The sequence below is a fragment of the Artibeus jamaicensis genome, unplaced genomic scaffold (genome assembly GCF_021234435.1).
Source record: "Artibeus jamaicensis isolate MK-2021 breed Jamaican fruit bat unplaced genomic scaffold, CSHL_Jam_final contig_64, whole genome shotgun sequence".
NCBI lineage: Eukaryota > Metazoa > Chordata > Mammalia > Chiroptera > Phyllostomidae > Artibeus > Artibeus jamaicensis.
The window spans coordinates 14674597-14687832 of record NW_026521911.1 but is presented as its reverse complement, the minus strand read 5'-3'; the positions used below and the strand labels follow the sequence as shown (position 1 = coordinate 14687832).

At 40.0% G+C, this 13236-nt stretch overlaps 1 protein-coding gene across 1 annotated transcript in view; it reads left to right on the top strand.

Annotated features, from left to right (window-relative positions):
- RAB38 (RAB38, member RAS oncogene family) overlaps nt 1-13236 on the top strand; it is a 124022-nt gene that overhangs the window by 89034 nt on the left and 21752 nt on the right. Inside the window, exon 8 of the mRNA XM_053670872.1 lies at nt 8633-8913. Coding sequence (XP_053526847.1) covers nt 8633-8913 — 281 coding nt within the window. The remainder of the gene's footprint in view (nt 1-8632; nt 8914-13236) is intronic.

Sequence of the window (13236 nt, the reverse complement as noted above, 5' to 3'; positions counted from 1 at the left end):
TTGTTCCTCCACAAAATTCCATGTACAGCTACATGGCTGTACTGGAACAAGGCCAAGGTGTTAAATAGTGTTTTGATGCAAAGAAACAAATGTGGGATTCTAGGTTTCAGGGGATTTATGAGATACAATAAGAAAAATGAACCGATAGCAACAATTTCTTTTAAAATTATATGAATTTCATTGAGCTCTAAATATTTCTGTTAGACTTATTTTTATAAAGTTGATATAAATGCACAAATTTAAGGCAGTGTTATTGTGGTATATAATGAGACAAAAGACATAGCATCTCAGCAAAATTTATTTTCTTTAAAATTGGGTGTTTGGTACTGGTCAGATCAAAGGGACTAATACCTAAATAGTAGCCATTTGATGTGGACCTTGTACTTCTGAGTGTTCTGAGTTTTCAAGATGTTGCAATAGCTGTTTTATGAGACATCTTCCAATTTATAACTTTTGGGAAATAGTTCTCAAGTTGCTTTAAATCTCGTGTGAGTCACATTACATGTTAGCAGCCCAATCTTCAGTTTTTGGCATCTGCTGTAGATAGTAGTGGATCTCTGAAAGTGTTTAATTAGGAAAATGATAGGGCAAGAATGGGGCTGTAAAAGGCAAAAGTGGCATGTATAGAAATTAAAGTACAAGTAAAATTTCCGCCTTGACCACCACCAGAACTTCAGCCTCACATACACAACCACCTACCCAACATATCTGCCAAACAGATATGTCAAACTGGACATGTCAGAATCCCACTCTACTTCCATAAAACCTTCACCCCCCCTAAATCTTCTCCATCTCAGCAGATGGCAACTCTATAACTTCAATAATTCATACCACCAGTCTGGGAAATCATGCTCAAATCCTATTATAATCTACATCCCGTCTGATGTCTCTATCTCCAAATATATCTAGAAACAACCAACCTTCACCCACCTTCACCACTACCACTTTGGCCCAAACCATTATCTCTTGCTTGGATTACTGTCTTCCCAGTTCTAACCCTGGCTCCTCTAAGTCATTCAGGTAGCCCTGATTGTCAACTATTTACTTCTGTCAGTTCATGTTTCTCATCTGCTCACAATCCTTCAGCACTTTCCTCTCTTGTCCAGAATAAAAGGCTGCTTCTGTGTAATGGTCCCAAACTGTCTCCAGTCTGGTCCCTGTGATCTGTCTTACTGCACATCCCCTAGACAGTCTCCTTGCTGTTCTCCAAACACTCACCAGACTCATTGGTGCCTCTGTATCTTCATACTTGCTCTCTTCTCTGTCTAAAATCCTCTCCTCCTAAATATCTATACGGCTTGCTCCTCTTCCAGTTTTTGGTTTTTACTTAAAGGATTCCTTGTCAGTGGGTCATCACTATCCATGCTCTTTAACTGCCCTCCTTGCCCACATACCCCTTTTGCCTTTCCTGCTTAATTTCTCTCCATAGCACTTTTCACCAGAGAATGTGGTGTTATTTACATCTTACTTAGTTTTTTTGTTTACTGTTACCTCTTTTCACTAGATTTATAAGGGCAAGGATTCTCCATTTTTTTTCTAGTTCCTAGAATGGTGCTTGGAAAATAATAAGCATTCAAAACTTGTTTTGTGAAATGAATGGATGAGGTGACCTGAGATGAGGCAGTCCTAACTGAAGTGATTTCAGTGGAAGTGGAAAGAAAGTGATGAATGTAAGAGACTCAACAGAGAATGACTTTTAGAGACCTGTTCGGTCTGCAGGTATCCATTGGGAGGGGGCAAAGAATTACAGGTTATTTCTTTACTCAGGAAGGAAGACATCAATGAACCCTTACTGTATACAGAGTGCAGTGTTTGTCATAGGGGCTGCAGAAACTTGGCTCTGACTAGAGAGAGGTGAGTAATTTTGTAGGGAATAGATTACACAAGGTTAATTTCAAAATATACCCCTAGGTGATTGATTGGCATTTTTCTGTCAGTGAATTGGTGGAGCCAAGGAGTGAAGAAGGAAAATGAGAGTTGCAGAGCCATTGCCAGAGAGTCAGATGGGCTCTTAAAAATGGAAAACCTCACTCGCCAGGATGTTAGGCTGACTCTGAGCCTTGTCTGTGGGGCTCCCTGAGCCTTCAAAACCAGTTTAAGCCATTATAAGCCAATTTGATCATCTTATCAATTGTATAGTTTGTCCTCCCCCCGCCCCTGCCCAGTTTCTTGTGCAGGGTCCATATTTACCGTTGGCTTTATCTTCCTGCTTATACTATTACTCCACATCTCTGTGGCACTTTTAGTTTTACTGATTATGTCGACCCCCAAAACATGCATTCTTTGGAACAGAGTAAATTGATTCCAAGGAATTATTTCTTAAGATGAGAATGATTATGAAAGCATGACATTCCAGTCTGAAATTTGTTGCAAGAGATGTGCACACAACCCAGTAAGAATAATGTTAATTTTATCCATCATTGACCATCTATTGATTATTTACTGGCAATTCAAGTAGAATGTAGAGTAAGTGCATTTATATGCGCCACTAGTTCATGAATACATGATGAATGTTGTATGTTAGAGGAAGAAGGAATCTTAGTTTCTGTTTATTCCTACCATAGTATCTTGAGCTCTTACTATATCTGAAAGGTGGAGAAATAGACCTTGGATTTACAACATTAAAACATGATTAACCTTCTCTTCAGGTTTTTTTTTACAGTGCTGGAGACTTGGAACCAGAGCATGAATACACAGCATGATAAGTGTGAATGGTATAGGAGAAGGAAAATGCTGTGGGCTTGTGATAAAGGGAATCACCAGTTCCAACTGGCAGAATAGAGATGGTTGCAGAAATGTGTGACATTTCAGAGCTCAATCAGAGGATGCATAGAATTCGACTGAACAGAGGGAGAGGAGAAATGAGGAGGGAATTTAGGCTGTGGGAACAAAGCTGCAAAACCCAGGAAATCCAGGGAGTAATGCAGGATGTGTTTTTGGGACCCAAACTAGTCCATTTGTGGTTCAGCCCTGCGCCCTTTACTGGAAGTGGCAGGGGAAGAGTTTGGAAAGGTGTTTGGAGCCAAAGACCCCTCATGTGTAGTGTCAGTATGGAGTCTGTTTCTTAAGCATGTGAGAGTCATTGAAGGGCTATAACAGCAGAGCATAATGACAATATTTACATTTTGAAAGTAGATTTGGATACAAATACAGTTCTAAGACTTCACCTAGAAAGTGCTTAAAAAAACCCAAAAGATTTGGGCCCCATACAAAGTCAACACAATGAGATTCTTTGAAGAACGTATCAAATATCTCACGTGATTTCTTTTTTTCCCAGCTCTACTGACATATAATTGACAAATAATATTGTATGAATTTAGAGCCTTCAGTGTGATGGTTTGATATACTTACATACTGCAAAATGATGACCACAATAGGGTTAACCTCCATCATCTCACATAATTGTCAGTTTTTGGTATATGATGAGAACATTTAAGATATACTCTCTTAGGAACTTAAGACTATTGTTAACCATAGTCACCATGCTGTACACTAGAACTCCAGAACTCATTCATCTTATAACTGGAAGTTTGTGCCCTTTGACCAACATCTCTGTTTCGCCACCCCTAGCACCTGGCAACCATCATTCTAGTCTCTGTTTCTATGAGTTTGGCTTTTTTAGGTTCCACATATAAGAGATCATACAGTATTCTGCCTGACTTATTTTCCTAGCGTGCTCTCATAGCCTTTGCCCATATTGTCACAAAAAGCAAGATTTTCTTCTTTTTTTATGGCTGAGTAATAATCTGGTGTGTGCATGCATGTATGTGTGTATGTACACATCACATTTTCTTCATTCATCTGTTGATGGATGCTTAGGTTGTTTCCATGTCTTTGCTGTTGTCAGTAATGCTGCAGTGAACATGGGTGTGCAGATATTTCTTCAAGGGAGTGATTTCACTTCCTTCAGAGATACACCATTAGGTGAGTTCCTCTGCTGCCAGCATGGCAACTGTCTGCAACCTGCATCTGTATTGATATTGTACTAAGGGAGAGTGGGGGTGGTGAGAACTGAGATGCCAAGAGCCCCCATTAGGGAGCTGTCAGGGTCCAGAGGAAAAGCAGTGAGGGCCTGGATGGAGCTTTGGCAATTCAGATGGAGAGGAGGGGACAGATCAAGAGCCATGTCTGAAATAGAAGTGTTGGTAGGATGTCGAAGACCCATTAGGTACGGCAGTGAAGGAGTCTGAAGATGACTTGAAGGTACCACTGTGGGTGGCAGTGTGGGTGGTGATGTTGTGAACCAGAGTGGGGGACACAGGAGGAATACAAGGTGGAGATGTGGATGCCTGCCCATTGGGAAGGTCGATTAGAGGGGGTTGCCAGAGGCAATGAGGAATTTAGTTTAGGGTATCCAATCCAGTTTTCCTATTTTATCAATGAGGAAACTGAGGCTCAGAATGGTAAAGTGACAAATCTGAGGTTACAAAACTAGTTGGTTAATAGAAAACTGAACATACTTCCTCTTGTGTTTATGCCTGTTGAGAGGATTCACTGCTTGGTTATGTATACTGAGAGCATCTTTATAGTACTAAATGCCAAGTGAATATATCATTAAATATGCATTATGGCTTTGCTGCTTGTGTATATTTATTTTTATTTATTTTTTATTTAAAATATTTTATTTATTTATTTTTAGAGAGAGGGGAAGGGAAGGAGAAAGAGTGGGAAAGAAACATCAATGTGTGGTTGCCTCTCATGTGTCCCCCAGTGGGGACCCGGCCCACAACCCAGGCATGTGCCCTGACTGGGAATTGAACCGTGATACTCTGGTTCGCAGGCCCTCGCTCAATCCACTGAGCCGCACCAGCCAGGGCGCTTGTGTATGTTTTTAACCAAGTCCATAACACCAAATGGATTGATTCCAGGCAATTGAGACAGAGAGCCAAGTGTTGATTTAATGGTGATATCATAGGGCTAGAAGGCATAAAAGCAGAAAGGAGCCTTAGAGATATGTCAGAACAACTTCACTTTACAGAAAAGAAAACTGGGTCTCAGGGAGAGAAAAGTATTTGTCTAAGGCTGACTAGTGATTCAAATTAAGACCCATGTTTTCCGACCCATTAAGTTAGTGACTTCATTTTTTAAAAAGATTGTATTTTATTTATTTTTAGAGAGAGGAAAAGGGAGAGGTAAAGAGAGGGAGAGAAACATCCATTAATCAGTTGCCTCTTGTACGCATCCCAGCTGGGGACCATGACTGCAACCCAGGCATGTGTCCTGACCAGGAATTGAACAGGCAACCCTTTGCTTTGCAGGTTGACTCTCAACCAACTGAGCCATGCTGGTCAGGGCAAGTTAGTACCTTCTGCAGTGATGTTATCCAGATTGTGTCTGCAGCCATTGTATTTTATTATGATTCAGTCGATTGCCACTTAATACCCCTTGAAACTGGGAGCTGAATTATGAGCCACATCCACAGGGCTGTGTGTTCAGAGACTAGGAGGAAGCAGGCATCCACATGGGATTGTTTCCAGGGCATGCATCCAGTGTGGCACTTCTTAGCTTAGAAGTTTCCGAAGGACAAAGGACTATGCATTTGCAGCACAAAACACAGGACCGAGACCATATTCGCTATTCAATAAATATGTGTTAAATGAGTGATCTAGCCTCAGGGGTGATTTTTGAACTATGGTTTATGTCCTTTTTATTAATAGTAAATTACCTATGATAAATACATCAGGTCTCTAGTTTGCCCATATGTAGGCATTCACTAAAAATCACATGGTTCTCATTATTTTAATAAGAAACAGCAGATAGGGCTGTCAGCTGACAGGATAGGAAGAATAAAATGTGAGTGCTAGACATGCCCGGGTCCGAATGTGGCCTCTCCCTGGAACACCAAAGATACAAACTTTCCAAGTCTGTTGGCCCAGTGACCTCAACAAACAAAGGTCTTTTCTTTCTAGAAATACACTTACTCTCCTTGTTTCTTACTCGATGCACATATTCTCACAAACTCAAACATACATGCACATTTTCTTTTTGAATTCCTATGAATGTGTTCAACCTCTATATATTGCTTTTTTGCATAGTATTGAAAATGTCCCTTTGGCACATATTTCAAATGTAAAATCTTTCTCTTTGAGGGCCGCCTTACTCTGCTATGGAGACCTCTGGACAAGTAGATTACTAAGTAATGCGTGACTTTGCCCTTTATCTGATTAGTGCCCTGAAAGGGATCATAAGACATCCATACAAAGCCTAGAGGCCTTCAGAGTCCTGAATGATCACACAGGGCAGCTTTTTTCCCCAGTGTTCCTGAAATGTCATGGACACTCTGAGTTTTGTCAATGGAGATCACTGTTTTGCATCAGAAACTGAAAAAAAAAAACCAAGAAAAAGGAAGGAAGGAAGGAAGGAAGGAAGGAAGGAAGGAAGGGAAAAAGAAGAAGAAAAGAAGAAGAAAAAAGAAAAGAAAACAGAAAAGAAATTTAAAACTTATTTTGGGAAAAGGAAAGTTTACCTGTGGGTTATGTGTCATATGAAGAGTATTATAACCCTTTCTTTCATTGACTGGATGACTAGGAAAATAAAATAAAATAAAATGCTTTTGTGTTATAACCATGTAAGAAATGTTTTAGGATCATCATGAGCTGGCTCTGACGAAAATGCTCTGTCTAGTCAGACCCGAATGCACAGGCTTACCTATAAGGAAGGGACTCATTGGCTTTCATCTATTTTCACGAAATGCTGTGGCTTATGAATCATTTTCACTTACAATGTGTGCTAATGCCAGTGTGATCTTAACAAGCTACAAAAAAGTTTGGTAACTTGAGTTAAAACTCATCATCACAAAACCTTGAGCTCCAACTTAAGTGTAAACTGTTCTTAGAGGTGTGTTCATCTGTGTGTTCTTAGATACATGCCACTTTCAGCATGTTATTCTAAGATAGACTTATTCAATAAGTCAACTTATTTATTTAATAAGTTGACTTATTGAATACATACCTAACTTAAAAAATTTATGTAACTTCATAAGACTGAACATAAATTCTCAAGTAAGAATAAAATGTCTTTGTCTTATCGTATATTTCTGGAGCTTTTTTGTTTGGAAAATATAAACCCAGTTTTCATTAAACTCTGTCTTCAGCAACTACTAGTGGATAGAGTGACAAGCGATAGGGTTTTGTTGATTTCTGTTATTCAGTTGAAATACCTATAATTTTTTGTTATAAACCCTGGACTGCAACTATGATTTTACTATATATCATATTGGTTTTTGTAAATTTTAACATGCTGGAGAAAGGGAGGGAAAACTTAAGTACCAGGTTGTTATAAGGTACTGTACTGGGTGCTTTACACAGGTTAATTCATTCCATTCTTATGGCAACCTTTTGAGGTATGTATTATAATTGGCATTTTACCAATGAGGAAGGCTAAACTTAGAGTGTGGAATAAACTTGCAAATATTCACTTAGAAAATTAGGAATTATCGCTTCTTGGCCTTTTGGCTAAGATCAAGTGTAGAAAATTAAGAATCAGAGCAAAAATGATTCTAGATGATTGGTCTAAAAAAGACCAACTTTCTAATTAATTAATTAATTAATTAATTTTCTTCCTTTGTTCTTCCTTTTCCGATCTCGCCCTCTCATCTCTCTCTGACAGAGGGCTTTTCTTATACAATAGATAATAGACTACTTGAGGGTAGAGGTCATCTAGTTCACTGTTCTTATCCTAGCATGTCACTCAGAGACTGGCACCAACACATAAATATCTGTTATTTGTTTAATCGAGTTGAATGGGATACTCCTGATATAGAAACCTGGAGGAGAGCTAGTATAGGACTATGGTTTATTAGTTGGGAGTATTCAGCATTGGTAAATGACTGTGGGCTCTGGATGAAAAAGCTCACTTTTGAATTCTGACTTCTTAAGTTAATTAATCTGTACAATTTGCACAGGTTACTTAGCCTCACTAAGTCTCAATTTCCTCACTTTAAAATGGGGATGATAATTGTACCTTTGTGATCATTTATGTAAATCACATTTCTGTTGTTAGTAAACATACAATAAATGCTAGCTATTACTGCTACCTTTAATTAGAATTGACTGTGGATGTATTTTTAACTATTACATTATTACTATTAGGTATTTATGATGTTTATCACTGTATCACCCCACCCAAATGTAATCTCCACAATGGCAGGGATTTTTACATTTTTTTGTTGCATCGCATGCATTGAGAGCAGTGTAGCAGTGTTGTCCAGCGAACATCCTGTGATACCAGGAATGTTCTGTACTGGAGTTGTGTAAGACTGTAGCCAGTAGCCACATGTGGTTACTAACACTTAAGATGTAGCACAAGAACCAGATGTGACTGAAGAACTGGATTTTAAATTTTAATCAGTTTTATCTAATTTAAACTTAAGTCGCCATATGTGGCTAGGGGCATCCTGTGTTAGCACAGTTCTAGGATATCAAATGGTATCCGGAAGTGTCAATAAATACTTGTCAAATGGATGAATCGTTTCTGGACTCCAGTATCAGGATCAAAGCTGTGTGATTGCATATTTAGTTCATTCCTTAAAGGTAAGCAGTGAAGCACAGCTCACACTGGAGGCCTCATAACATTGCAACATTTGGGTTTAGTATTGCAGTAAGTTTTTATTTCTGTTTTTCTTTGGTGATAGGTCAAGAAAGATTTGGAAACATGACAAGGGTCTATTACCGAGAAGCCATGGGTGCATTCATTGTCTTTGATGTCACCAGGCCAGCTACATTCGAAGCAGTGACAAAGTGGAAAAATGACTTGGACTCAAAGTTAAGTCTCCCTAATGGGAAACCAGTTTCTGTTGTTTTGTTGGCCAACAAATGTGACCAGGGGAAGGATGTGCTCATGAATAATGGCCTCAAGATGGACGAGTTCTGCAAGGAGCATGGTTTCGTGGGATGGTTTGAAACATCAGCAAAGGTAATATGACCTTCAGTGGTAAGCTTATTGTAGGCAAGATTCACAAAAGAAATGGCATGGAATCATCATCATCATAATGATAATAATATGTGTCTGGCTAGTGATTTATAGTTCCCAAACTCCTTTAAGCTCTTTCTCACCTCAGCAGGTAAGATGGGCAGAGCAAGAACTGTCATCCTCAATTTAAGATGATTGTGCCTAAGGGAGCAAAGCATCTTGTACGTCATCCTGGTGGTAATAGTTAATAAATGTTTTTGTTTATTGAGTGCTTATGTGTTAGGTATGTTTTACACACATCTTCTCATTAGTCCTTAGAACAACCCCATTAGGTAAGTATGATGTTAGAGTAAATGAATTGAATGGGTCGCTGAGTCGGTATTTCTGCCTTATTCATGCGTTAATTAACTTGCTCCATCAACATATGATAAGTTCTTCCATGGCAGGAATTATGCTTTGCTCTGGAAATAGAGAGATAACAAGAACACAGACTGTGGCATTGGGAATACTTGGATAGTGCAGTGAGAAAGTAGACGGCAGATAGAAATATAAAGACTATAATGTGGCTTGGCACTGCTCACTCTCTTGGGGGGGCCGAGGGGTAGCAGGGAAGTGGGGTGTGGTCAGGGCGGGAAATGAAGAGTCAGATGTGGGTGGTGACGGTATTATACCTCCCATTATACCCCGTGCTGCTTTCTGATTTGCAGTCAGGTAGATGACTTTTGCTCAAATCCCTTTTTTCGTGTGTGCAGACAGTATTTTTGCATCTCAGTATCAGAGAGAAAGACCACTTTAACAGTAATTTTGAAAGTTAAAAATGCATAAATAAAATATAAATAAATGTTTTGCTGTATTTTTCTGATATTTTCTATATGCATGTCTGTGTTTTCCATTATTAGGGTTTCATTCTACAGTTTTATATTATGATTTTTCCACTTTTATTTGTTTGTGGAGAAGGTATTAAATACTTGTGGAACACAGGCACTGGGCTAGTTGTTTGAAGTTCAGCTGTCAAACAGATAGGCATTGTCTCTGTACGATTTCTCATTATGGAATTTACACTTAGGCCTTATTGTGAACATTAGAGAATGGTTTGAAAATGACTTGAGTGGACACCATTCTAATAGGCTGAGGGGGACCCTCAGACTGCTTTTTTGCTGGAGAGTAGAATGGCCCGATTCGCCCTGAGAACCAGGGGAGGATGGATTGCATGTGGGTAGACCTGGACACAGCAGCATGGTAATTACTGCATTCTTATGGGAAAATGACAGGCCTTTGAATTAAGCAAATGGCTTTAGGGATTGAAAGGAAAACGTGATGTGAGAATTTCACTGAAGTGGAAACACCGGCAGGATTAAGCAACTGCTTGGGTCAGGAGATGATGCAGAGGGATAAGCAGGCTGTGCTGGCACTTTCTGGCCCGGTCGGAATTATTTCTGTTTCTACCATTTCATGGGGAGTCTTGGTCCCTACCTTCTCTCCGGGCTGTCGCTAAGAGGGCCTTGTGTTTAGAAATTACTTCTCAGTGCCTTGTCTTCCTTCTTGGTGTCTCAGTGAAATTTCCCCCTTTATTTTCCCTTACTTTCCCGTTAAAGTTCCTTGTCCTTCTGTTTCTTAGGGTGCATCCTTTTATTTAAGACACAGTAGCTATCATTTTCTACTTCCTAATGTCACTAAACCTTTTTGGGGTTTTGTTTAGAGAATTTATTGTTGTAAAGACAGAGCAAAACTCACAGATGTGACTAAGTTACAGAAATTTAAGAAATGATGCATTTTTTATAGTCTTGATTCTTGAATGTTAGTCTGGCTTTTAAAACAATTCCCGTCTCTTAGCCCCGCCCTCCACAGCACCTGCCTGTTCCTTTGTTTCAATAGAGTCCCTTTTCAGCCCAGAAGTGGATTTTGGAGAACTCTTTTTCTCAACTGGTTACTTTATATTGGAGGGGGAAACCAGGTTGAATGAATGACTTACATTTATATGCAGAGGGGACTCTTCTATCATTTATTCATTCAACAAATATTATTGCACAAGTGTTTCATAGCAGGTACTAAGAATAGAGATATTTACACAACACAGAACCCTGATTTCATGTATGATCATAACAACAACACAACATAAGTAAAAACACAGGGTATTGGATAGTGAATCAGTGCTAGCAAGAAAAATAGAAGAAAGAGGGAGAAGTCTATGAATTTGTGGGGCGAGCTGAAATTGCTTGTGGGACCAAGGCCTTTCTGGACATCTCTCTGCCCACTCTGGCATTCCTGCTCAGCCACTGCCTAGCTGAACTCTGCCTAGGGGCATGAAGTTCATTAACTTAAGGCCCCGCTGACCTTATAGTCTGGATTTATATAATCCTCTAAATCCCTGCACATGTAAACTTTGATGAGAAACTTTTGACAGAGAGAGATGGAGGGGATTTCACAAGCCTGAAGTGCACTCAATATAACCAAGAGGGTACAAAGCCTCGTTGTTAAAGGTAGTGCCTGCATTCAGCATTTCTCCTTCTTCCAAACATGCTGCCACTGAAATTGCCCTTTTGCATATCTCGCTAGTGAAAAGGGCTTCCTGGTGCCAGGTTAGTATTCAAAGTCAACACCTAGAAGCTCAGAAATAATACTGCAGCATTGACATGCTGGAGCGTCACACTGTTCAAAAGGTCTTTTTGTAAAGTATCAGATGAAGCTCTGTTTACTTTCTGAGGATAATGTTACTGCATTCACAAAATAAAGGCCCAGATCAAACTGTCAGCCTGGAGCTAAGATGGCAGCCTTTGGAGACAGCTGCCGATTCCTTCTTTGATTACATTTGGGATCAGGAAGATTTCCCATAGAGATCATTCTCTTAGAAAGTGAATCTACTAACAATTAGAGTCCTCTTGAGTGACGTCATAGTCAGTCTGGTGATACACATCTGATTTCCTTCGTTCTGTCTGAGAAATTTCTAATGCACCCAAGGCAGAAGTCCTGTGGGTCTTACCATCAGCTTTGCCATCTTTGGAGCTGGAGCCTGCAGGGTGATAGAGGAGTTTGTCACTGAAACCAGCCTCCATCCTGCCGCTCACCCCACCACCCAGAGTCATTGACCCTCTTGCTCTTCAATCTCCTGGAGTAGCTTCATAGAGTTTTCATGCCTTGTGCTATTGTTGCTGGAATAATCATGGGTAGCTTCTGGCAGTGAATTAAGAGAGAAAAATATGAAAATTAAATATGTGCTAGCATCTCTCGATTTTTACATTAAATATTTTCAAATATTAAAACCAAAGGAGCCCTGGCTGCTGTGGCTCAGCAGATTGAGTCCTGGCCTGTGAACCAAGGGTTGCTGGTTTGATTCCCAGTCAGGGCACATGCCTGGGTTGTGGGCCAGGTCCCCTGTAGGGGGTGTGCAAGAGGCAACTGCACATTGAACATTTCCCTCCCTCTCTTTCTCCTTTCCTTACCCTCTCTGAAAATAAATAAATAAAATATTTAAAAAAAATGAAAGACTAGAAGTATAGTCTCTCCTAAGGCAAATTTTCTTTGTTTTTCAACCACTGATGGGCATTCTTCCCATCAGTCGTGTTTACTTGAATTCAACCTGTGGATTCACTAGGGCTAGATAATGTGTACTTGGGGAGATCATATGTCCATTTTCCTGGAACATTCTTGGTTTATGCCTACTGTCCTAGCATAATTATTATTGAGATTCTCATTCCTGGTTTGTAATTAAAATGTATATGCTCAGTCTATCGATCAGAAGCTCCAATGCATCACACTGTCCACATCACATCTGAGCTGTACTAGTGGCTATTTTATGCATTCCTGTGCCCAAGCCCAGTCTTTACAAAATTTGTCCCTTTAGAATGAGGGCATTGCCCTGCCTTTGTGACCACACCCACAAAGCTGGGATTCCTGTCTTCTGGGCCCATGTCAGTGGCTGACGGGATTCTGCTAGCTGCTGACCCATTTACCTGGTCCATTCTTCTTCTTTTTTAAATTTTTATTTATTTAACTTTAGAAGGGAAGGGAAGGAAGGAAGGAAGGAGAGAGATATCAATGTATGGTTGCTTCTGGTGCATCCCCTGCTGGGAACTGGCCCCTGCTGGGAACTGGCCTGAAACCCAGGCATGTGCCCTGATGAGGAATCGAACCGTGATCTTTGGTTCGCAGGCCCGTGCTCAATCCACTGAGCTACACCAGCCAGGGCCTTCTTTTTTTTTTTTTTTTTAAGATTTTATTTATTTATCTTTAGATGGGAAGGGAAGGAGAGAGGGAGAGAATATCAATGTATGGTTGCCTCTTGTGTGTCCCCTGCTGGGAACTGGCCTGCAACCCAGGCATGTGCCC